Source organism: Parus major, chromosome 4, assembly GCF_001522545.3.
Source record: "Parus major isolate Abel chromosome 4, Parus_major1.1, whole genome shotgun sequence".
Taxonomy (NCBI): Eukaryota; Metazoa; Chordata; class Aves; order Passeriformes; family Paridae; genus Parus; species Parus major.
The window spans coordinates 36,427,174-36,454,383 of NC_031771.1; the positions used below are offsets into that span (position 1 = coordinate 36,427,174).

The 27,210-nt window shown below is 36.9% G+C and overlaps 1 protein-coding gene across 10 annotated transcripts in view; it reads left to right on the forward strand.

Annotated features, from left to right (window-relative positions):
• Positions 1-27,210, forward strand: part of TENM3 (teneurin transmembrane protein 3) — a 350,102-nt gene that overhangs the window by 47,576 nt on the left and 275,316 nt on the right. For 8 of the 10 annotated variants that reach the window (XM_033513516.1, XM_033513518.1, XM_033513517.1 and 5 more), the window contains exon 3: positions 2,798-3,076. The exons of the other annotated variants lie outside the window; for them this stretch is intronic. In XM_033513516.1, coding sequence (XP_033369407.1) covers positions 2,798-3,076 — 279 coding nt within the window. The remainder of the gene's footprint in view (positions 1-2,797; positions 3,077-27,210) is intronic. 10 annotated transcript variants of the gene reach the window in all.

The following is a 27,210-nucleotide window of genomic DNA, read 5'->3' on the forward strand; positions in this document are numbered from 1 at the left end:
GTAAAAGCTCCCAACTAGTCTGCTACCCACTAGGTCTGCATCCCAGCTGTATTCAGCTTCCCCTGGATCCTGGAAGATTTCCTGATTTCATTGTTCAGAAACCTTAAGACGATGTAAAATTTTTCTATCACATGTGCATGATTTCCTTTGGGATTTGAATTTTTGAATTCCTACACATATAAACATTTTATTTTTCCATGTCAGCTTCTCAGTTTAGGTTTTGTGGGTTGTTTGGGGTCTGTTTTGTTTTGGTTTTTCATTTGTGTAGGCAACTTACATGTACTACAATCCTCTTAGTGAGGCTCTTAGGAAGGCTTTAGGTCAGAAGATTATATAGCCTGATTCTAAAGCTGTTACAACATTTCTGGGCTATGTTGTAAAACTTCTGAGTGTAGTGAAAAGCTCTAATATATTGAATGGGATGAGAGGGCAGTATTCAAACCTGCCCCCCTTTTCTGTTTTGGTTATGCAATGCCATTCGGTGAGGGGTTTTTTTTTACTATTCACAAGAGAGGGAAAAAGATATTTTACACGGAGATAGGATGTTGTAAAGTTCAAGTTAAAAATCCATGACTGGATAGGTGGTATGTTATGCCTGAGACCAAGTCTCCTACAAAGGTCCTGAAGATGTTCTGGAATGCCTCAGGTAGCTTCTCTTAAGTGATTATGATGAAAAAAGGAGTGTGTGTGTGCAGTAGTCTTTTCAGATTGCTTTGCCTGCAAAGGGCGTTTCTGCAGTGGGGGGAGCAGGGGCTGTGTGGAGCAGGTGGCTGGGGGAGCTGCAGGGTGCAGCTCTCCCCTGCTGCATCCGCTGTGATTGAGGCTCAGGGGGCAGCAGGGGCTGTGTCTGTCTGCATCCTTCCTTGACCTCATCTCAGCACCATGAGGCAGTGTGCACCGTAGCCATAGCACCTTGTCACATTGAAGTCAACGGTGGTTTTGTTACTGACTGAAGTAATCTTGTCTTTGGTCAAAATACCTAGTTCCTTTCCATTTTGCTTCTCAAAACACTCTTTTTAGAATAAATAAGATGCTGCATGTGCAACTGTGTTTACACCTTATCTACTCCAATGTGTGTAGAGACACCTGAACGCATACACATGCACAGAGGCTTCTGTATTTGTATCTCATTTTAGGCAACTGTTTGAAAATGTTGATTCACATACTAATGTACCAAATGCATAAACCAGCATTCTAAACTGTAGGATATATCTACAAAAATACAAAATAATAAGCATTTTAGACACTTTACTACTTTCAGCTCTGACCTTATTACCACTGGGCGGTTTGTTTGGCCTGTTTCATTCACTGATTAGTTTCAGCTCTCATAAAACCCCATTCACATGGCATGACAGCTTTAAAAAATTGCAAGATACTATCAGTGAGCATGATAATCCCCTTTCTTATACCCTTGACACTGTTCAGACATAGTCATAGATACTCCTTTATATTTACCTCCCCAGCTATATTTTCATTCAAATATCTATTCACAGCTGCATAATAAGGAGCTTGATTTGTACCTAATTGTAATAATTAATTTTCATTATTTATGAAAGTCATTGTCAGAATTAATTTATGGTTCTGACTGCAAGGAAACTTGCAGCAACAGCTTCAGGTGACTGAAGGAATAAAATAATTAACCAGATCACTTTAAAACATCACTGACCAGTGGATCAACTCTTAATTTTTCAGGAATTATTTGCACTTCTGTATTCATACTTCTGCAATTATCTTTCTTTCTCATGTATAGAATTCTGTTCTTAACATATTATGAGCTTTAATTGTCTTGCTAGTGTGTTTTTAGGTTAAATGACTAATTATGGAGAAATTAGGATGCCTGTCAGATTCAGAAATTGAATGTGTATCCTGATTTGTTCTCAGAGCTGTGAAATAATTGTGGGCTAGGGTGGAAAAGTATTATAGATATGCAAAGGAGCTTGCCAACTGTCTATATATCATAAAATGTCTTAAATCTACAGTCATAAAAGTAGGACGAAGACACAGCCATTAAAAAGGCAGTCATTTTTGAGTGTCGCATAATTTAGACACTCTAAGTTATTGAAGTGTCACAAGTTTATTGCACCTAATTTATTAATACAATCATTGGGATTCACTTATGTCTCCTGCTCTGCCCCAAAACAGGCTAAAAGTATGTTGAAATGCACAGACTCTGCTTCAGCAGTAAAAGTGTAAAATGCTTCTCAAAATACAGTGACATGAAATATAACAATTGTACTGCAGTACTTGCAGGTAACAGGTGGCCATGTTTCTGTTTATTTGTGTATTAAAGTAGGGCAGAGAAATCAAATTAAAACCAGGTGAATTTTGTTCCTGTTTAGCTTTTCCATTGCCACATTAGATGACATTTGTATGGGGAAAATAGCCTCTTGCTTTGGCCTCTAAGAAGGACCAAACCCTCCCCAAAGCCAACCAAGTAAAAATCCTGACAAATACCCTTTTATGCTCTGAAAAAATAATTTTTCTTTTAAAAAAGGAAGAGTTCATAATTTTTTTTTAATCCTTTCATGTATTGAATTGGCTTTTCTTAGTTAGGAGGTTGGTTTTTTTATTTGCTACCCAGGATTAGTTTTGATGTGTTTAAGCATTGACAAAATACTGCTGAGGAGAGCTGGAGACAAAAGAATCCACTCGATTGTAATGCAGGTGGAGTTTTGACAAAACACCTTATGTGATATCTGAAACAATTATACACATGAAGAGTTTTTACTTTTAAATTCTTTAAAATAAAATAATTAAAACTTTCTCATCTTTTGTTATCTCTTTTTCCCCTAATCAGGACAGAATTTTACCCTAAGGCAGTTAGGAGTTTGTGAACCAGCAGCTCGTCGAGGACTGGCATTTTGTGCGGAAATGGGGCTCCCCCACAGAGGTTACTCTATCAGTGCAGGGTCAGATGCTGATACTGAAAATGAAGGAGTGATGTCTCCAGAGCATGCCATGAGACTTTGGGGCAGGGGGGTCAAATCAGGGCGCAGTTCCTGTCTGTCGAGCCGTTCCAACTCAGCCCTCACTCTGACTGATACCGAACACGAAAACAAGTCCGACAGTGAAAATGGTAAGTTCTTATACATGCCCATATATAAATTAATGTTTATTTGCTGTTTTGGCTGACTCTCAGTAATTTTAAGTCATTAAAGAAATGGCCTTGAATTATTTACCTTCTTTGTTTTTGTTTTTTCCTCTCCTCTTACCCTAAAAGTCCCTATTCAGTATCAGTCCTAACTAATGCAAGCTTTGGGTGTGATGCTCTAGATGCAATTTTGAAAGAATTTAATCACAAAAAAAGATTAGTTCTGTATTATCTCAAGCCATGTCACCTGTAATCCTCTGGGGAACAGCTAAGTGGTGATAAAGTTGTTCCCCAGGCTAGATTGCATTGAAAAGTTTCATTGTAAACTGTTCTTCCAGGCATCTTGGAGAAGTTGCAGAATCTTAGAATGGATGAGTGAACTCAAAGAATAGCTTATTAACAGGGCTCATGCAATTGAAAAAGAAATTTGATTGTGCTTTAAACTTCTTAGCTGATGAGAGCAATTGGAATTGTGGTGAAGAGGGACATGTGGCCTTTGATGTGTCTGAGGGACTGGATTACTGTGCAATTAAAATCTGCAACAAAAATCTTTGCAGCTTTGTAGGATGTGGAGTATGGCCATTGTATATTAAGTCTTAGAGTTTAAATGAAAAATAAGTTAATACAATTAACTGATTCATTTTTAAAGCTTTTCAAAGCTTTTTTACCTCCTCTTGAGGTGATGAACAGAATCTAATGTGGTGTTAAATGCTAAATGTACCAATCTTAACTTTTTATTTGCAGAAGATTTTCAGCTTTGCTAGAATTAAAACAATTCTTCTATTAACTTCATGACTTTCTATGTGAAAAATTCAAAAGAGGAATAATGAAAAATGAGTAACAATGAAAATCAGTGATGGCTATTGCCTGCACGTCTACATGTCATTTTATTACTTTATTAAACCTGTCTGCTTGGCTGTACAAAAATTAGAGCAATTTTATTGCTATCCTCTGGCAGTGACTGTAACACATGGTGGGAAACAGCTATGTAGGTATGTATGTATGGAAATCCTTAAAAAATTAATGCACTTTTATTTTAAACTACAAGCAGTAAAGTTTACTCCTTCCTATTTATTATTTTAACTTCTGTTTGACAAAGCAACACCAAAGCTGTAATTTGCTTAATTCATGCATATTTTTCTGCTGGTGGCTGTTTCTACATGAAGATGCCTGTGCAAAACCACTGTCTCAAATGGGACCCTCCTTTTCTCTTGGACTTAATGCTACATGGTACCTGAGCGGACAGCTCTCAATGTTCACAGGTGTCTTGTGTCATGCTTGGAAAACTTGTTTTGAGTCAGAGGCAAGTTCTGAAAGAGGAAGACAGAAGTACTTGCCTACCACCTTTAGGCAGTGGCGTTTCTGTGTGATAATGCTTGGTATTTCATCTGTAGAGCAATCCAGAATAAGTTGTTGAACAGTCCTGTGATTTTGAAAGGTCTGTGGTAAAACAAATTCTCTTTGTGATCCTTTTGTAAAAACCCTTGGTTATCTTGAAAATATATTTTTATGTATACATCCATGCACACACTATTTCCATAGGAAGTTGTTTCTTTATGTTTCCAAAAAGGTACTGCTGACTGCTTCAGAGGTACCATAAGTTTGGTATACTTTTCAATGAATTTTATATGTACCATTTTTTAGAAAGGAAGTTACCTGATTACAATGTGCCAAAACATCCTACATCAGCTGCAAGTTAGAGTGTTTTGTTTCTACATGTGTGAAAAGACTGAATATGTTAAAAAATGCATTATTCTACAGTGGTTAAAATTATGCAAAGAATGTCTGGTGTTTGATACAACTTCAACGAAGAGTTTAGCCACTAAAAAGGATTACAGTTGATTTATTTATTAATAGGGAGGCCAGAAGTCCAACTTAAGAATGTACTGGGACTGCTGTGAAGCTAATGAAATTTTGATGGCTTGAGAGTTCCCTAGGGTTATGAAACATCTATAACCATGGACTCTGTCATGGGTCACCGTTTCAGTGGAGATGTTAAAATGGTGAAAAGCTTAATCTTCTTTGGTATTTTTTTCTCTGAATTTTTGTTTCCACTGAACATGGAAGACTTGGCTGAGAAATTACTTTTTACACGTTGTTGGAACTCAGTACGTTTAATGCTCACAGTAGAATAGAAAATATAATTTAAAGCCAGGGAAACGGTATCACTCTGGCAGGCGCAGGTGCTGTAATCAAAGGACTAAACTGCAGGTGCAAGTTTTGTTAATTTATGGCCTAAAGTTAACAGCTGTGCCAGTATACTGTTAAAATCTGTCAAATCTAATAAGCTTTTGCAACCAAAGTGAGAGTTACAACAAGTCCTCTGTACTGCACCCCCCTCTGCTGCATGGGAAAGATTCCTGACTGAATTTTGATATAATTGTTTTACAGGTAAATGATTTCTATGCATCATGTTTACCTGTAAGGTAGAAAAGGAGCAACTGTGGTGATGAGCAAAACACAGCATCACCAAGTCATACTCACCTAAAGGCATCAGTGTTTCAGCAATCCCACTGTTCACCCAGTAAAACTATTCACTGTTTAAATACTCCATTGCCATAATCAGGCCTTATTGGAGTTAATGGGATTTGTCAAGATGATGAGAACTTTCACTTATCCTATGGGTTTATGATCTCAGGATTAACAATTTGCTGGATGTACTTGGGATTTTCTTTCCTGCCAATGAGACAGGAAGAGAAGCTCAACTTCAAAATAACATTTCCTTTCCTTTATTGTAATTATGATATATTTGCTCTTCTGAAATAGTTGTGGATTGCATATCCCTCAGGAAGGCAAAACTTGCAATTCTGCTGCATAATTTCAATAAGCAAGAAGAAATATTTTATTGAAAATACTAACCTTTTAGGTGTCAAGATCTTAATAGTATGTTTCTGAAATCCTAAAAAAGTGACTTAAATTTTTACATAATCTCAGAAGGTTTAGAAATTTCTTTAAACAAATAACATTGCACATGATCAAGTTGCAAAATTTTAAATACACTATGAACACACTGTGACTGCCAGCAGATATTTTAAATTTTTTTTATCAACAGAATATGTACCAAACATAGGGTTAATAGATTCTCACATCAAAGGTTGTTTTAGGATATCGCTCAGTAACTAATTCTGAAAAGAAATATTTTCCTTTGACTTCATTCAAGTTCCATGTATGACTCTTGGCATCAAATTCTGAGAGATTTGTCATGTCAGCCTCCCTGAAGGAGGGCCTGCATCTGTTAATCTGGGCAACCAACCAGTGTCACGTACAGTATGATGTATCAGCTGGAGCACACTGAGTATACACATGCTTTTTCAGGCTTTCTTCTACATTCTCATTGCAAGTTATTTCATAAATGCTGCATCAAGAAATTTATGTTGGTAATTGTTCTAGGAGCTGTTGCTTTGAAATACAAGCCGGCTGTCTCTTACACGCTTGTCAGTAACTTTATGTTGTTAAGCTGTTCTAAGATTACTAAAGCTTGTCTTTTAAACTGGATAAATATTCCAGGAGAGTATCAGTTAGAAGTTGTAGCTAGGCTTCAAATGGCCCATTTGCTTAAAGGGTCAATATATTTTTAAGGTATCTTAGAATCTACTTCTATATTTAAATTATTTTTTAAACCCATTAAACTGCAATCCCTGACTTAATGAGACATCAGAAGGTTAATAACCAAAACATGAAAGTTAATTGAGCAAGTTATTCAAGAAGTGCAGCACCTTATTATATATTTATTTATTTATTTCTCCCTGTAAAATTATATAACTCGTTTTGTTTGTGCTTTCTGTGTGTTGGCCTGAAAGTCAGGCTGTGGCAATGACTCTGACTGGAAAGGTTGCCCATATAAGACCTAAGTCTTTGGTCAGGTCTGTGTCGCCTTCTGTTCCTCTGGAGGTAGAAGTGATGTGCTTCTGAAAAAGGGTGGGGCACTCCAGATACATGCATGCCACGTAGCTGACTGTCACAAAAACTACCTGGGCACACAGAAGGTGCTTCTGATGGCACTAGAATGTGGGGATTTTTTTGTTTAGTGAAAAGTTTGCACTGATTGGTGTTTGTTAGAGAACCAGACGAGATTAGGATGTAGCAGAATAAAAAGAATAAAGGGAGAGAGGGAGTTAAGTTCATGGCCTCAGGCAGTCACTCTGAATTGGTTAGATAAATGGTTTGAAACTTAGACCAATTTTTCATGGATACAGAAAAGTAGATATTGCTGGTAGAGTGTTTATTGCTGAGGGCTCCTATAAAGAGAAAATATCACTTTATTAGCTGCATGGGTACCTACTTGCTTCCTCTCCTTCAGACAGTTTCTGAAGATAGAATTCTGGTGAGCCTAATACTCTCTTCTCCTTCCAGAATGATGAATTTACTGGCATTCAGATCTCTGAAACCCAAGAAAAACATTGGTAAAATACTTGTCAAGACATTTTAACCTGTTGTCTCTAACCCAGTTCATCTGTAACATATAATGGAACTCTGCATTATTAAATAATGTACATAATTCAGGAACTAATGTCACATGCTTTCACTCATTTAACATCTTTCTTTATGCTAAGGCACAAAACTTGATTTAAATGAGGCCTGTTGAATAGTAGCTGCACCTGCTAGCCAAATGCTGAGCCTACTGATCAAAACCAGCCACATAGCTGGTGAATTAATCCTCATCTTACTGCTATATCACCAATTACAATTTCTTCACTCTTTCCCACAGATTTCCATCTAGAAATTGTCTGCTTCTCATTAAGCATGCCAATATGTCTAAATCTTGCTTTGGTGCCAAAAAATGTCATAACCAGGAAATCAATCTGTTTTATTTTTGACAGAAGTCAGCTCTGAAATAATATTTAATATTTAACTGGCATACAAATTTTTCTTTGGTTATGGAGATATGGAACAGAAATCCATAAACAAAAGTAATTATCTGGTTTTCTGAAATATTACAAGTTTTCTATAGTTATGCCATTTTTCAGATTTTATTATGATAGCAGTCCTGTGGATATATTTCAGTTAATCTAATTGTTAATGCAAGGGAAAATCACTTTTATAATTCCTTTGACCAGTGGTAGCCAAAGACACAAAATCTGGGCTGATCTTTTTGCAGTAATTTTGTGTGATCTCCTGGTTTTGTCGATCTGACTGTCACTGAACTTGCTGTTAAGGAAAGGCATGAGGTTCCAAAGGACCATCTTAATTATGGTGGAGTCTGGTGTAGACTATCAGGCCAGAGCATGAAGTTCTTTGGCAACGCTTGGACAGATTTCCTGATGTGCAGAATTGTTAAGTTTAGCAACAGCTAACACCAATAAAATTAGAATTGGGATCTGCAAGGAAAAACAAATCAAAGCAGAAAATTTCAGAGAATTCGCTCTTGGCTCTTAAGCTTTCTAATGTTAAGGAGTGGCGAAAGAGGTGTTTAAAGACCAACTGTCATATCTCAGTATTTCTCAAAAAAATATGAATTTTAAGGGGAAAAAAACATGCAGAAAAAGGAAAGAAGGTCAAATTTCAGAGAAAGAGCTTATGAAGATGTTTCAGAAGGACCTTGGGGAGGTCCAGGCATACAAATAAAATTGAAACACAATCAGTAAAAAAGTAGAGTTGTACATAAATATGAATACTAAGAAAAAGGAAAAGAGGGGTTGATTTATTATGAAGCAATGAAAGAAGACTATTGCTGATATGTTTTCCTCTGGTTGTTTTTTGTTTTCAGTATTTGCCACCTGAGTAACTGATCACAGAGATAATATTTATACTCTTAAAGAAAGGATTAGAGGTTGCTTAGATAAATAAATTTTGTCCTGCATTTATAGAGTGTCTACAACTTCTGGGCTTTTTATGGTACATGCATGAGAAATCATTGATGATGGGTATGGTTCTTGAACATAAACAGGACAACTTCAGAAGTGGCAAAGAGAAAGGAGGAGAAACCGTTCTTATCAGTTAGATGGCAAGTACCATAGGAGAAGTTTATGCTTTAAAACAAACAAGAAGAGACATTCTACATTATCTCAAGGCAACTGTTCTTGTGCTTAACCAACTTCATTTTGATTTTTCCCCCATTATATTGAATTGGAGTTTCCCTTGTTGCAGTTGGGACGATTGCATTGGGTAATGGAAGACCAAAGTTAGATTTGTACCTTTTGCCTTTCAGGCTCACTGAGCTTCTCCTCAATTTGTATGCTTCAGCACTCCAGTCATCATGGGAAGTCTTCACTGAATTCATTCCAATTTATCAGTGTTATACTGGCAAGCCCCAAACAGAATATTGTCATCTAGATGTGGCCTTCAGATGCTGAATAAAAGGGACTAATCACTTCCCAGGGTATGCTGGCTCCGTTCTTCTGAATACAGCCCAGTATGTGGTTAGGCTTATTGTTGAAAGGGCACACTGCTGAGCTTGTCCATGCTGACTGCCCAGGTCCTTTCTACAAAGCTGCTTTCCAGCAGGCTCCCAGCTAGTACTGTTACTGTGGATACTTTGCCCTCAGAATTCCTGAGGTTTTTTTTTTGGCCAATTCTTACAGCCTGTTAAGATCCCTTCAAAAGACAATCCTGCCCTGCAGTGTGCTGATCAATCTTTCCAGCTTGGTGTCATCCACAAACTTGCTAAGGGCACATTCCATCTTATTCATTCTCAAGATGTTCAATGTAGTACAGACATAAAACAACATTGTCCCAATGATGTTCCCATGAATGCCATTAATGTTGACCAAGAGTTGCACTTTGCACTACAAAACACTGATCTTTCAGCCTCTTCATGCAACCAGCTTTCCACAAAATGTTCTTCACAGCTCACCCATCAGTCCATCTCTCTCCAGTTTGGCTACCAGGACACTATGGGAGACCATGTTGAAAACCTTGCTAAAGTCAAGGGAAACAGTATCTGCTGCTTTCCTTTTGTCTGCTGAGACAATTAACTGTTCATAGAAAGCAGTCAGGTCATTTGGGTATGATTTGCCTTTGGTAAACACATGTCAGCTGTTACCATTCGCTTTCTTTTCCTGCAGGTTTATCCCAGCATAGAGGAAGGATAACTCCATCAGTATTTGTTCCATCATCTTTCCTGGGAGACTGGGGTGAGGCTGACTGCCTCAGCTTCCTCATATTTTCCTTGCCCATCTTGAGGATAACATGACCTTTATCTTCTAAAGAGTCATCAGGAGCTTTCCCTCATTGCCATTACATTTCAAGGAATGAGATAGTGGCATTCCAATGACATTGGTCAGCTCTGCCAGCACCAGTGGATGCTGCAAGTCTGGGCCCCTGCTCTTGTGTGTGTCCAGCTTGGAAAAGTGGTGCTTAACAGCTCTCACTTCCTCTGCAGTGCAAGGGCTGTTCTACAGCCATTGAGCTTTGGCTTCCCCATCCCCATCCTGTACAGACAGGAAACATTTCTGTTTCCTCCTGGGTAGACATCACCTCAAGGTCACAGTGGTCACTGGGAAGTACTGTTTTCTGTGGTATGTGAGGGTTTCTTCCACAAATTTATAAAGTGTCTTTGTATACATATATAGTGCTACGGAAATAATCTGGCTGCTACACTCAGTGCTGTGCTAAGAGAGAAGCGGTGTGTCTCCATCACTGCTTTGGGATTACATTCCCAAATGTAGGGAAATGCCAGCCAGTTGGAGGCCTGGAGCAAGGTTAACAAGCACAACCAGAAGTTTGAAATACACAACACTAAAAGAGCTTGGGAGAGAGCTCAGCCTGTTGCACCTAGTGTGTTCTGTTTAGATTCTGTGGCAGTTACAAAGGCCACAAATGGCAAAAAGGACCAGAGGCAAGCACTTGTGCAAATAGCAAAAAGTAGAAGTTAGCTCAGAAAATGCCATTCCAAAAGTAACTCAGAGAAATAGATTACTGGGGACCATACTGATATTTAATCATCTAACGTATTTTCCAAAGCAATTTTTAAATGCTGCTGTAGTTGCTCTTGGTCCCTGATGACGTGGGTGCACAATAGGAATTCTTTGCTTCCTTTCTGGTTTTGTTTTTTGTGAGTCAAGTATCTTATTCAACCCAAAAATTAGTCAGCAGGAAGAATGTTGATAAAATTAAGGAGATAAAAATGTTGTTCTGCAATTTAAAATTATTACTAATATTTATACACTGATTTATTCTTATAACTGGCTAACTTTTCATAGACTTTTTTCTCCTTATTTTAAGTTTGATATAAAAATACTGCTCTTCATTTCCCCTAAACCATGTGTTCTTCTGGATGTGCAAGGATCTAAATGTGAGGTTGCCATAAGTGTAATGTATGCTTTTCACATCTGTAAACTGATGATCTGCTGTTTTGATTTGGAATGTGGTTTTGATGTCCATGAAAAAATCACAGTGGTAGCAGTAAATTGTTTTAATTAATAAATTAGAAAGCAACAAATTTGCTGAATCAGTCTTATAGACATAATTATTACTGGAATAAAAAGGAGGGGGGGAAAAAAATCTGTCAAAGCTGTGAGATTATTTGGTTATCATTAGAAAGCAAGTTTCCCAGTTACTATTTCCCTAATTTCCTGTATGTCAATACTGGGGGGGGGAGGGGAGGGCAGGGGTGTGTATATACACACACAGATATTTATACACTCATCAGCTAGAACCAAATGAATGGCAGAGATAAAATCTAAGTAATAGTGATCCTATATAAAAAGTAGAATTATTCATGTTCAGTTGTTTTGAAGGGTTTTTTTAAGCTTAATCTAATTTTGATCTGAAATAAGATTTTAATTGCATTTCCTTGTATAATTATGTCATATTGAGAAATAATCTAATAATGATTTCCAGTTTAAAGTAAATATAAGGTGTGCAATTGTAAGAGTATCAATAATAATTGTAGGTAACAGCCTTTGTATGCTGGTCAAATAACAGCTGGAGAAAATTTGTCAAGATTTTTTTTTTTCTTTTTTTTACAAAAAGATGCAAAGGCTTTTGAAATAGAGAGTTCTTTAACTCCTAATAAAACCATGTAAAGACTTACTTTGATGTTTTTTAGATAAAGGTTTTTTTTCTTTGATACAGATGAGAATTCAGTATAAAATTAAGTTTCAAGCCGGAACGTTTTGGGGCTCGATAATATGCTGCCTGATCTGTGTGCAAAATTTAAGCTTTTTTTCTTGATTAAAGGTAAGAAAAGGATGAAGTCTCAAATCTCAGGAAAGAAATGCTTGTTAAGAAGCTGTGGGTTTAATTTCTATTCCACACTCTCCACCTCATTTTGTATACCATTTTCTTCCTAAATTATGTCAGGTGTTTAGCTATCTATTGTTTTTACATGTAGAGAAGAAATGTGATTTTTGCTCACTGAAACCAGGAATAATAATTGAACAGGCTGTTCTTCTAGTTGACCATTTAATGGTTGCTTTTTGTCCTTGTGGTGAAATAGATTCTTTTATATATATATATATATATATATGTACATAGTCATCCTTACAACACCTTGTCTTACAGGGGTTTTTGTCATAGACATAGTCTTCTTAGAGTAAACATACAGGACTGAGGACCAGTTGTTTCTTCTTCAAATGACCTAGAAACTTTGAAGCATTTTCACTGTGAAAACATGTGCAGTCATGAGCATGGGTAAGGGAAAGTTATTCTGGTGTTTCACATCTGCCACTGAATTATTGTATGCTGGAGAGATTGATTTTCCTCCCTCCTCCCCCCCAGTCACTGGGGTTTTATTAATGTAATATTTCTATAAACGACTTTAAAGTTACAAATAAATTGCTTTGGATAAGTGCTGATGACTAATGCTATGGAGTCCCAGTCTGCACCTGTGGCAAACAGTCTAAAGAATTTAGGTTGTTTTGTTTCTCTACCAAACTTGACTTTCTTTTTGCAGTGAGTTTCACTAAACTGTGTTGGTCAGTTGTGCAGTTTGAAGAAAAATAGCAGAAGTGAGAAAAGTCCAAGATACTTTGAGGCAAAATTCAGTTTTTTGAGAAGGTTTCAGAATTGTCTTTTCTTCCTGCTGTTGAAGATGAATATTGAAGTTATCAAGATAGTTTATAATCTTTGAAGTTCTTTTGAATATCCAAAGTTTACAAGATATCTGGGTCAAAATGACTTTGAAGGAATATGGCCTTGGTTAAATAGATAGTATCCAGTCTCCTTCCATGTAGATTTAGCTAGAACTTTTCAAGCTGCTAAGTTCTTCATTGTGTGATTGCTGTATGCTCTATAAGGAGATTTATTTAAAATTGCTTAAAAGCTGCACTCACTGGGGAATTCTGCTGCTCGTTCCCTTAACTACTTTAGCTGCAGAGAACATATGACGTCTTTTTCATTAACTGTCTTTGCTGCTTGTTTGCTTTCAGAAGAGTTCTAGGAGATTGTTATATTGTTTTGTAAACTCAATATTGCTGGATCCTGGCTGCTTATGGCAATTGAGATGAGATTAGATGCTTTTGTTAACAGGCCCCAGACTTTAAATTTATAGGGACTAGGCACCATCTGTTCTCAATTAAAGGTCCTGAGCTCTGAAATTAATTCCTTCCATTGGTCCATTAGACTCAATCTTTTGACCTGAAGTCATGATAAGGTTATATTAGCCTCTCGAGTCTTGGAAAAGTGAGGAGTTCACGCAGGGCCAGTGCTGAATATTCCCTTTAGTCCTTGTATCAGTGTAGTTAGAGGGCAGAAAGTAATGATTGTTTTTCCGTTCTACAGGTAGAGTGAGATTTTTTTTTTTTTAAATCACCCTGGAGATTGAGAGCTCACATCCTCGTGAGTTGTAATAGGACTTGCACTTCTAAATCACTGAAGTGCTATTGAAAATCTTTCCCAGAAAAATCAAATTAATATAGAGAACGTTGACTAAATTCACAGGAAGACTTGATACAGAAGTGGGCTGAGTGTAAAAGTCCATTGTTCCAGGCTTGCATTTGCTCATTAGATTAGCTGTGTTGTGCTTCAGCTGTCTCTCATTGATTCCTTCTGTGGCTGCAAAAGGATGGGGATCTTACCAGAAGTCCCTGCCTTAGGATTGTTCAGCCAGTGCATTTGCTGGATTTATATTTGTCCTATGTAGAAGTTGCAAAGAAGAAATGGATGGATGGACAAATGGGTTCACATTTTTGTGGTTCTAACTCTCCCCTCTTTCTCATTTGCTTTCTGTACTTTACTGAAAATTGAGGTTTTCTCTGTCAAAATACAGCAGGACAATACGTGGAGTGGAAAGAACCTGTAGCCACGAGATTTTTAGTTTCAAAGGAAAAGCTCCAAGTATCAAATAGTTATGCTGGTTGTCTGGTAAATTTACTGGCAACTCCTGTATACATGAAAATGTATTTTAAAGCTTTCAGGATCTGGTAGTTCATCCTAGTAAACCTCTGGAATACAGTATGTAAGAGTTGGCTCTTCAGTGTCCTGTGAGTGTTCCTGTCTTAGCCCAAAATGCAATTTATTAGAATGTTTTGGGATCTGCTGACCATTAGGCATTGAGTAGAAATCAGCAAAGAGAGAGTTCGTATGCCTATTTCTATTCCTATGCAACAATCCCCGTGACATTAAAAATACAGCCGGGTAAAAATAATTCTTTTGTCTGCTGCCTGCAATTAGGAGTTCATAAAGATTAGTAACTTGGACATTAGCTGTTTTTCAACATTACTTAAATTGGAATAATGTTGGCGTCCCCATGATACAAGGCATTATTTGTCAAGTGTGGCTTGGATGGCTCTGTGACATATATATAGATTTCAGTATTCATTTTCAGCTGTTACAAATGCTCAGATCCATTTTTGAAAATGTAAGTTACAAATCTTACCTTTTCCCAAATGTAACATATCAATTAAAAGTACTAATGGAACTTACCCAGAAAATACTGCTGTCCACTTTGTCAACATTAATATTTTCCTTATCCAGAGAGTAATCTTTGCACTTCTGGGATTTAGGGAACACACTTAAACTACTATAACATTATTGAAAATATGGTAACAGAGTCTGTGTACTTTGAGTTAGTAATTTGCTTTTTTTAAAAGTTCATTTCTTGTTTCCTTAAAAATTCTGTGTTCTTTCCAGTATCAAATGCATTGATTTTTATAAAAAAAAAAGTTAATCAGCTTACCTTCATTCAGAATGGATTTTTGTTCCTCTGATCAGCTCTACACAATTGAATTTTTCATCCTCTTTTCTGAGGTATTTCAATGTTATGAAAAAAGCATTAAAGAGAATTCTGATAAATTATTCCTTTAAAAAAGATTCTACTGCAATGTACTTCTGTTGAAGCTGGAGAGTTAATTGAACTGAGAGATTTCTCTTTTGTTTTCAATGATAAAGGTATCTATGCTTGGTAAACACAGGAGACAATCTCTCATGGGGAACTGGTTTCCTACTGATTCTGGTTAACGCAGAATTTATAATATGAATTTGAAGTAACCATTTAGTTTTAATTATTTGAAAATACAGTTTTCTTTTTGATTTTAAAGTAGAATTAGTACACTTCAAGGTATGGGAAGAAATATTTCCTGGTCATAAAAAAAAAACCAAGAAAAGGCTTCTGAATGTTTTTTTGTCATGTTGTCTGATTCTGCTTTTATTGTGGTTCTTCCTGGAACCTGTAAAAAACCCAGACAGTGTAATATTTTTTTGTCCAAATGTGTGATTATGCTGTTTTGCCTTAAGAAACAAACAAAAAGTAAAAAAACAAATCAACAAAAAAAAAAGCTCAATCCTTCCCCTCCCAAAAACACACAATCTTTCTTTCCACTGTTGTTCTACTTTATTTTTCCTTGTTAAATCAAGCTGACCTAATATTTTATGAGTTGTTTTTGTGTCTGTATTACCTCAGGCTGTGCTCTCATCAGACTTCACAAGCTAAGTGGACTTGAGTTTTGGATAGTCTGTGGAAATAATCAAAGAAAATGTACCATGCTTCTGGATGTGATGATAATGGCTCATTATGTCCATTAAATTTAGTCCTGAATCGGTGCTGAGTATTCTGCTGTGAGTTCAAGTTGGACCCGTTAGACTTTGTGTGCTGATCACTTGTAATTACTAAAGCACAACTGTTAGCTCAGCTAAACTCCAGTTCTAGTGTCTTTCATTCTGCTTATCAATTTCTTCTGAACTTTACATGTGGGAAGCCTTCAAAGCATTTGCTTTGAAGTGAGAGATACTTTAATGAAATCTTGATTTGGTCACTAATTTGCTGTATCTGCATTTGCACACTGCTTAATTTTTCTGGTTTTGTTTTTCTACATATAAAGGAGCATCGTACTGCTTATTTTCTATCAAATTTACTAACTCTGCCTTTTTTAACTTCTTGAACTTGAAGCAGTTGGGAATATTTTTGTATATATATATATAGATACATGTGTGCATGAATATATATAAAATCAAAATATATTTGCAGTAACTTTACAAAGTGCCTAACTTGTATAAATTTGAAGTGCTTCTGAATCCTGCAAATAATCTCTCTAAATTTCATATGATTAAAAATACCAAGGTGGGTGCAAAAACCTAGACAATTTCTGGTACTTTCAGATGAGATGCACAAATGATAAGCATTTTAAGATGTTTATGTGTGCACATTCTGAATAAATATGAATATTTTCATATGTTTTTAAAGCGTATTGTTATTGCTAATTGTTATTACTGGAAAAGTGTTCTTTATCTACTTGTACTGGAGTAAAAAAAGCAGAGGTTGTGTTTCTGCCCTTTCTTCAGTTACATGCTGTAATGCTTCCATTACAGCAGAGCACAGCTGAGCTGGTATTCTTGTACAGGCTTTCGCTAAATTGCTACGAACTTCTTGAATTGATTCTTTTGATTTTTGATTATATCAGTGCTCTTAGATCAAGTACTGACATTTTTCACACTCCTCTACAGTACCATTTTTACGTTTTCTCTTATCTCTTGTTCAGAGCTCTTCAACCTGAGGCTTCAAATTTTATTGATTCAGTAACAGATTAATTTTCTTTTTTTGGAAAATGGGCACAAGTGTCTCCATCTCCTGTTTTGGTGAGCTGCACATACTGCCTTTCTCAGCGTGCTTGACGTTTTCTCATAGGATGCACAAATTATGAGGGAGAGGAGTTGAAATCAACTCCCTGGAACTGTCTGAATTGGTCTCATCGCATCTGAATGAAGCAATAGCCTTTCCTCCTCTCTTCTCCCATTCCACCAGAAGCATGGGAAGAGTTTATTATCAGGGAGACAAGCCAGATTCCATTCTTGGACAAAATGAACATGCCATGTTATAGTCAGCCACTGATTCTTAGAAATGGAGGCAGGTACTTGCACTTTTGGACTCATAGGTAGGTATCAGTGTGCTTCTACACACTCAGCCTTGCAGGGATATTGGATAGAGATTTGCTCTTTTCCTGGAGAGGATTAAGGAAGAGAAAAAGCCTTCCAATTCCACTGGTGACAGAAGGTCCAACATGGCTTGCATTCTACCATGTGGTAATGGCTCTAGAACATCTGCCATTACATGTGCTGGACGCGTGTGCATCACTGCAGCTCATGTTTGTTCTCTCCACCAGATGAGCTGGACTGTTGTAGAGTAAGGAAATGTCTGCCCTAAATTTGGCAGTTGAAACTGGAGAGCAAAGCCAGGGTTAACAGTGCAGGTAGCAGCCCTGTCTGGACAGAGCACTGCCTTTCTCTGCTCTCTGCTCTGACACCATAGTAAACGTGTCTGTCATGCTGTGTTTTCTCTGCAGTACCTTCCCAGGAACTCCTCAGAGTCAGCTGTAACCAGAAGTGGCCTCATTTGTTTTGCAGCTGTGGAGAAGCAGAATTCAAGAGAAAATGCTTGTGTTCATAGTATTGCCTCATTCTGAAATGTAGGATGACTTTAGCCTGTCAGGTGCCTACATTTGAAGGGTCAATAAATCCATACATTTCTTATTAGCCCCTCTCATTTTGGTGCTTCCATTCTTCAAACTCCTCTGGTGCACAGCTTTTTAACTTCCAAGACTCACTTCCTCAAGAAGTATTCCATTTGCAATTTCACTGCATGGAGTGTAACATGGGACTAAAGGAATAAAAGGATTTTCCAGACAGCTAAGCGTTACAGTATTTCACTTGTGGAAGTGTGCTTGAGGAGGGACCAAATCCTTATGCAGATTGACTCACACTGCCAGAATGTAAAGCATGCAGCGTCAACTAGGATCTCATATGAGCTGTAGCATATCAACTCATACTATTCTAGATTATAGACTTGGTTGGAGTCATCACCAGCCAGCAGACCGGCAGCGCAAAGTGCAGTCCTGTGAATATGGATAGCTGGAGGTGTGAAATCATGCATGCATATGGATGTATTGCAGCTTGCAAGGCTTCACTCCTAACATCTACAGATTTGGCTTGAGTTTGTGTACTGACCTTCCAGGTACCACCTGAACAGACTGATATTATGGAAATTATGGATCAGAATGATTTAATGGAGCAAGATGAAGCTTGGTGGCTGGATGCCATGGGCATGTGAATGTTTTGGTTTTTTCACTGGTTGTGACTCTTCACATCAAATGCACTAGGCAGGCTGAGAAACTTTTAGGTACAAGGGGAGCGATGTTGGGATGAATACTAGTTGCCTAGTCTTTCTTCCAGTTTTTGAACTTTGTCAGGCTATCCCACAAATTGTTCTGCTTCTCATTTTTATGCCTTAGTTCAGAGAACAAGTCTCAAAAAACAACACACTTTAAAGCTAAAAGGATGAAACATTGATTCATCTCATCTTTGCTAGGAAGGAGTCTGCCTCAAAGGAGATCTTATCATATAAACTCTTATTTCCATGGGTTCTGCATTTTCACAGTAGTTAAATGATGACTTATGTGTGGCTGTTGAAGGGGTTTGTGTGGGCAGTGTGAAAGATTTATTGGCCACAGAAGAGAACACCAAATTCATAATTTCTTTTTCTGTGTTGTGTTTTTTTTTCCTAATTGTGATAGGAGTGTCCAAGTTTAGCTGGACAAGGCTGCAGAGTTCTTGTTTCAGAAAATTTAAAACAGCAAAGGTATCACCAGTTACCTCTTGTGCAACTGTGTGTCGTATTTGGGGCATACTCTTCAGAACTGAGGTCCTGTCTGATCCACTCATCTGAGCTTAGCTTGAATGTCAGTGGCTTGAGCACCACCATGAGTTACTGTGCCTTGCACAGTAAGGTTCAGGGAATCCCTTTTCAGAAATCATGAGACTTCCTCCCTAAAGTGGATGGATTTTACAAGTGAGATTTGGAATGGAAACAAATAGAGTTTCTAGGCAGGCAGGAGCTAGTTTCTCATCTCCGGTGTCTGATGGTGAAGCTCTGACACCAGGTTTCCATAGGAATCTCTCTCAAAACAAATGGGAGACAGCTAACCTGTGGAGTACTGTGCGTGTGCTCGGTACTTTTTTCCTAGAGCTTTCATTTCCTAGGTAACATATATGGCTAAATTAAATGTGAAGACAATGGGCTTTTTTATTCCACTTCAGGTCTTACTGCTTTCCCTGGCAAAATGCAATTAAAATCAGTAAGCATATAGATAGATTTGAAATACATCAGTTTAAAGCCTGTGTGCTGAAGAACTTGCAGCTAGAAGTTTTTAAAGTAGGCAATAGACTATTAAAAGTCCAAACAAAGTGCTGACTAAATTCATTCAGAAACTAAATTATTCAGCAGTATCCAATACACATTGTCATAGCATGAATTTATAACTACCTACTCTTCTTGGGAGCATTTTGTGTAATTGCTATAACTCGAATAGTAGGAACTAGATTGTTCAATCACTTCAAACTGATCTGCAGTATCTGCAGAAATTGGATATGCATGCCTTCAACTTGCTGGCTTGTCTCAGGTGGGAAAAAAGTATTCACATATGTTAATGTGATTATATGCAGAAAACTATTCAGTTCTGTAGTCTATATGACTTTCATGATGTTTGCATGATAGCACACTTCACAGAAACACAAAAAAGGATTCTAAGATCTCGGTAATTCCTGAAGGATATTTAAAAATTAGTATCTACACCTTGTTTTATTCAAAGATCTGTAATAGATTTATCTAGTCTTTTAGAACATTATTCACATATTATACTAATATATTTGAGGAATTTTAGTTGAAAAGCTTTATAGAAAGCATTTTGATGTGTCTGGATTTATTAAAAACTCAATATTGAAGAATGCATCTAGGAGTAAAAAAGTTAGCGAAGCACTCCCCTGTGCTGTGATTAATTTGTATATTATCAAGGTCTTTATTATGAATGCAGTTCCTAATGTAGGCCTGTAATAAACAGAGTGTAATTGAATTTTCAATATTTTGCCATCAGGGAGTAATTTTCTTACTAGACCTCTGCTCCATCTTCTGGCTAATTGTCAGCAGTTACTCAGTATTACTGCGTTAATGTCACCAAACTGTGAAAACAGAGGTTACCTGCTTCCATTACATTAAAGGATGTGTGGTTCTAACCCTTGCCTATTTACTGATTTTGATTAGTGTGCCATTATCACTTGCACCTTTATTAACATCATGAACTTCTTTGAAATTACAGCCTTGGAGACAAACCAAACTTCTCATAAATTTGTCTTCATATAAGGTTTCAATCAATTTAAGTATTCCACTTAGCAAAAGCAGAAGCAACCACAGCATTGTGATTGGATTCTTACAGTCCTAAAGGTCTCTTGCAACCTAAATGATTCAATGATGAGAATTTTCAGATGCACTAGTGAGAACAGCCCTTTTATGTAGCACATGAGTGAGTGTTCACTTCCATTACATGTTGTGTTACACTGCAAACAAAAACAAAGAACAAAATTTTGTTTGGAACAACAAAATTACAGACTGCTGGATATGCAGAGAAAAGGTGAACAGTCTACCAGTTAAACAATCAAGGGCTAAGTTTTTGTGGAGAGGTGGTTTTCACTCCTGGTCAGTATTTTCATGGAGGTCTTTGAATGGAGTAGTTTTTGGAGTAGTTTTATTAACTTTTGCTTGCAGTGCCAGCCTAGGAGGAGCCACAAACACTTGGCTGGAAGGGATAAGCATTGCAGTCTTCATATACTGGGCTTGTGAGCATGAAACTGTAGTAAATAAACCGCAATTCAATTTTGAAGTAGCAATAATTAAGTCACACTTTCAGGATGGGAGAACCACTTGACTGGCAGATGTTCTGTAGGAAAGAAACTAAGTACTGCAAGGGATTGTTCATAGATGTGGATCCACAAAGTAATTTTTTGAAGGGAAAGGAAAAAAAATTTTTGGGATGCAAGCCTGAGTGTCATATGAAATAATTACAGAGCAATTCCTTCTGCATCTCTCAGCAGTTGTAAGGTCTCACCTATAGGGCCACTATGGGTCACCAACCAATAAATTTTGGACCCAAGACATGAGAAAAGTAACAGAATAAAAAGCTTAAATCAAAAGTGCAGAGTATTTCATCTGAAGAAACAATGGACTAACTGCTGGACTTTTTTGAAAGAAAGGAAATTGGTGGAAAAAATCTTTGCTTTTCCTGGAACCTATGAGGCTGATGTTAATGGGCAGGGACCAACAGTGTGGGTCATTCTGTCAGCAGGTCAAGAAATAATGTGCTGATTGTTGCAAGAGAGATGTTGCTTGGGCGTTAGGGTAGCTAAGCACTGTTTCAGATGTCTTGGGAAGACTGTGAAATCTGTCTCCCAGAGGTTTTCAGACCAGGTTAGTGTTTTATTAAGAATGGATAATTCTTCTCACTGTCTTGTTCATTCCTGTGAATCTTATCCCTACAGATTTCTGTAAACAATGTGTAAAAAAAAGTCATGTTTTGAAAGCTGACAGAAGTAAAATGTCTAGCATCTTTCACCTGTCTTGGTTAGCTGCTCTTAAAATAGTGTTTAATAACAATGCATATCTGTTATTTTTAACACTTTCGCAAGCTGGACTGTTGAGAATTGTTTTGATAATTTATTTATTTTCTCAAACACCTGCTGGTTTGAGAATTTGCCAGGTTACTTGGCATCCAAGTGCTGTATTTTAGATTCCAGCCCTAACTTCTATATTAACATGAGAAAAAAATAATCTCAGACCAGCAAATCTTTTTTTTACAAGATTCTGCTGGCAAATATGCAAATGTTGTGAAGTGTATTTACAAATGAGCATCACTGTACAGTTAGGCAAAATCAGTAACTTTCCTCCCACTTCCTTCGTTGTAGGGGGAAACACATGAAAATGTGAAGACAGAGAAAGTGCTAGAGCAGGAATTGCTACCTATACTAAGCTCTCTTTCCCAGTACTATACCCCAGTGTAATCTCTTTCCACTGCTTTTTCAAGCCAACCACCATTCAGAAATACTATAGTGGGCCAGGAGAAGTGAGATGAGTGCTGAGAAAACAGGGCATAAGCAAAGGAAGAGAGAGAATTCATTGGAAATGCTGCCGGGTGGTTTGGACCGTTGATGAAATGGGGGCTGATACTTATGCTTGAAGATGTAAATGGATTTAAAGCTCAGGTAGGAGAAGTTTTAAGTATGCACAGTCCTTGAGAAAAGGAAGAAACTCAGGCATGTTTGTAAAATGAGAAAGCTGACAATTCTCTTTCTAATGAAGAATTGGAATAATAACTTCACATGCAATTGATCGGCAATATTATATGATGGTATAGTTGTTAGTCATGTATAAAAAATTAACTTACATAAGACGTGGCCTCAGTAGCTGGATCATAGCTAGTAATAGCCTTAAAAATGTGTCCAAGGTAATTTTGAAGGTCAGAATTAAGGTACAGAGGCCACAATCTATCTCCTTGTCATCCATTAAGAATTACTTGCACTTTGTTATCCAATATAATCAATATAATTGTAAAACATGCAGCTGAAATTCTATATACTATAATGTAATTGTACCTGAGCTCTTCTTCCAGCAAAAAAGAATCTGCATGCTTTTGATTCTTTCAGGTTACTATGCAAAGAATATTTGCCCTGAAAAGACATTATAATAGCTCTATAGCATTCAGATGCCTCCTGGAAAGCTTGTAAAAAGTTCAAAGTGAGGAAATGCCTTCATTTCCCCCTGGTGTCTTTTGGCATGAGCACTAGGACTTTGCTTTTATCAGACCTGTCAGGTCTCATGATTTCAGTGGGAGACTGATTACCTCAGAATGGTTTCTCTGCCATTGCTTTTGTATCCCCTGTACAAGAAAATAGTGCTGGAACGTCTTTTGGTGCTGTAATGCCTTGGCTGATGCCTACCTTTGATGGATAGGCTCCTATAACAGTCTTACAGCAAGTGAAAAGCCCTTGAAATGGTGTGATCCTCTACTTTGGCCTTGCATTGCCATTCCTCTCTCCTTGTTATGTTACTGTAATCTGCCTTGTATAAAAGCTGGCATGTTTCATGAGTTTCATCTTTTAGATTGCTTTAACTTTATAAATCCTCTTTCCAAATTTCCATATTGACAAACCTAGCTTTTCTGTTTCACACCTTTTATTGGTGAGTTTTGAAGTGTTTCTAAACCCTTTTTTTTAACGTGTCGCAATTCATCAGCATTTCTACAAAGCAGGTGATGGTGTGGCCCTTCTTCAGATGTGCTGCAGAAATGTAAATAGGGGTTTACAAATTGGGCCAGGCACTTGTTATAGGGAAAGCAAGTATATATGAAGTTAAAAGTATTGTATCTTTTAGCTAAGGAGTTAAGAATTGCTTGTCAAGTAGTTCACAGACAGGTGGAAGGCACATGTGAAGATAAATGTGAAGATTTTAGTATCTGGTTCTTAGATAAAATGCACTGGCTGTATGAAAAATGGGAAGTGATCTATTTCAGTTGAGATCTATCCACTTATCACCAATAAGGAAAAAAAAAAAAAAAAAGGAAAAAATCAATGCAAGGTTTTGAGGTACATTGCTACAGCTCCTCAGCAGCAGGGTGGTTTTGGTGGCTGGTAGGTAGACAATAATTGGACTGAAAATTGGGCAGTGAGGTCATTTATGATGACAACACATAGAGTGAGAATTACTGCTTTGGTTTTAAGTGTACAGTATAGCTTTTGAGGCAGATGTAAATTGGAAGAAAAATTTGCAAGTGGTCAGAGGCTTAAAGTGGCTCTTGTTTTGCCAGCCTGGTTCAGTTCCATGAATGGGGGAAATGTCAAATCTGCTGGGAGTTTCTGGAAATTCTCAAACTATAATTATATCCTTGAAATGAATTTGCCTAGCTCCTGTTGAAATAACAAGGACATGCAAATATCAGTTTGAGATTTAGAAGTGTGCTGTGTTTTTTGCTTTTCAGGTGGATAATGAGTCTCTTTTGGCCCATAGGGTGAGAATACCATGATATATAGCATAGAGCAGACAAGATCAAACTAAGAGTGAGGTGCAGATCGGGGGAATAGCTGAGCTCCTCAGGGCCAATGCTTTATAATTTAGGTCTGCTGTGCATAAGGGATGTGACAAAACCCCAGTTAAGAACTCAAAATGTAAAGCTGGGCAGTTAAGTGAATACATTTTTTTCCAACGTCACTTAAAGCTGCTACAAATTTAGCGCACAATATGTACTTGGTATTCAGCTTCTGGAGCAGAAAGTGTATCTCAAAAATTGTCAGTAAAATGTGGAAAAAAACAAATCTATAACAAATAATCTTACCTACTGAAAGCATAAACTGCTCTTAGCTTGTCATTTTTGAGGCTGGAGAAGGTATATGGAGAAAATACAATATCTTGAGAAATTACATCTATCTGTTTCCATATATTGTTATAAACATACAAATAGGTATTGTGCATTTCTTGATTGCCTTAAGAAATAGTGTTATTAAAGCAGTAGTGAAACCACCTTGTTTATACTAAAAAATATTTATTGATTTTATTATGAAAAATAATAAAAGCAGCTCTGGCTGGTTTATGTCTCCTTTATTCTTTCTCTTTAGGAATATGTGTTTCCTTTGGTTTTAATAGTCTGTGTTTTCTTTGGTTTTAAGATGTAAGATGTCGGTAAAGATGATGTGTGTTTGAAACCACTTGCAGTTTTTGCATTGCTTTTTCCCACTCTTTTTAAATACCATCTCATTCTCTCACAGCATTCCTGAATTGTGTGGTTTTATGGATTCCTTGTCTATATTAGCACAGTACCTTTGATAGGTGTTTTTGTTTAATATGCTTAACTAATGCTTTCCAAATGCACTGAAGCAGATGGATGTAATCTGTTTGAATTAAAGGATCAGTATATGTGGGATTCGTGTCCCAAATTTCTCAGAGTTCTCTGTAAATTCTGTCTTCAGCAGATCTTGTTAGAAGATCCCAAAAACACACCCTTTTTTTTTTTTTTTAATTTGTTTTCTCTTTTCTGTGAGTATTCAATGAACTGTAACTTTTATATGCTCCATCCCTACCACAAAAAATAGAATAATGATCTTTTGGTCATTGGATTATTAGATTTATGCCAGCTGGTCTGGGGTTTTCTTCCTTTTAGCTATTGCTGTATTGTTTTTTGATACTTCAAAACAGAAAATCACTGATTTCTTTGTTTTCACATCCAGAAGTACTTAATAAGCCTAAGTTCTTCATGTGTTAATGTCAATCTTTTTTGGCAAAATTAGCTCAGGAAGAATTTGTCTGAATGGAATCTATGCATTCATGATCAATGGAGAGGAACTCTAGAATGTGGATCAAGTATTTTGGGGTAGATGTAGATGCCAAGGTTGATTTTAGGTGAAATGTTTCTAACTCTCTGTGTGTGTCTTTGACTGTAGAGGAAGCATTAAAAAACACTATACCTGAATTTAGTTGTGTGTCTGGATCAGGATCTTAAATCATTTTAGAGGAAATACGCTTTTCCTTTGTTTTATTTTCCTAGTGTAAACTGTTCTCTTTTTCTTATATGGACAAAATATTCCTCCACAGGTTGGTTGGTAAAAAAGTGATGTACAGGAATTACACTAGAGGAGTTGAATAAATCTGTTTTTAACAAAGTGCAGCAAAACCAAAGAAATCAACCACAACCCTCCTCCCTTACAGCAACCACCACTGACAAAATCTGAAAAAGCTGTGGAGCAAAGAAAGGGTTAAAGGTAGTACTGATACTGAAGGGAACATGTATATTTTGCAGCAAAAATATTATTGAAGTGTAGTTGTTCCAAAAACTGAAAATAGCAAAAAATTAACAGAAATTCACATGTACTGTAATTCCAGCAGGGATTACTTCAAAGAAAGTCATTCATTTGAAGTCTTAAGACTTGTAGTGGTTTGAAAGTGTGGTCTGTCTTTCATATGCTATTTGTAATGTTGACAGCCTTCCAAATAGAATTAAATGTAGTTTTGTAAGTGATGGAATAGAATTGTTGTGGTGTTCAGTAAAAACTGGGAGACCAATAGAGAGCTTTTATATCTGTGTACAAAGTTATTAGAGCAATATTTCCAATCAACTTGGTTTCTACCCCCTGTGAAATGCAAGATACTAAACATTGTTGGAAATGTTATTGTAGCCATTTCCTTATAAGAGGATGATTTGGAGCTGGACATGGATCTTCACCTGTACAAGTCCATGTGCTGCTGGCACCTTTGGCATGTGACATGCTTCTTTCTGCTCTGGTTGTAATCGTCAAGCAATTGAAATTTGGAACCCTGTGAATCATGTCCAAGCTAAGAAAGAACAGTTGTGGGGGGCTGACTGTGGTATGGCCAATGACTTTTCAGTTTTTTAGGTCTGAGAGTCCTTTCTGAAATGCCAGTATTATAATCAATATTTATTTTCCCATTGCAGAATATTCGGCAATAGGCAGGAGTTAGAACTGTTGCAAATATAAAACATTATATTTGATTTTCACTTGTTTTGCTTTAAAGTATGTTTCTAGCTTGTTTGCCTTTTTTTTTTGCCATTTCCTCTGATGATGTTTTACAAACATATCCTCCCTTCCATGTCATACACATAGTTTTCACTTTGGTATAGTCCTAATAAAAATTTCTTTGTTAAGATCCTAAATGGTTTTTTATTATTTTCGTCATGATAGTAGCCATCAAACCCAGGCTATTGTTCTTTTAATAAACTAAGAGAATTGGTTTGGTTGTTCTACTAACAAAAGAGTTAAGAAAATGCTTCCACAGGCAATGTAAGATAGATTTTTAAAACAAGCCGACAACCCAAATAAGTTTCTAGGCTTTCCGTTGTCACTGAAAAACCTCTGACTGCTATAATTTTAAATTATTCACCTTAGCAACTAATACCTGATGTGCTGAAGTGTGAAAA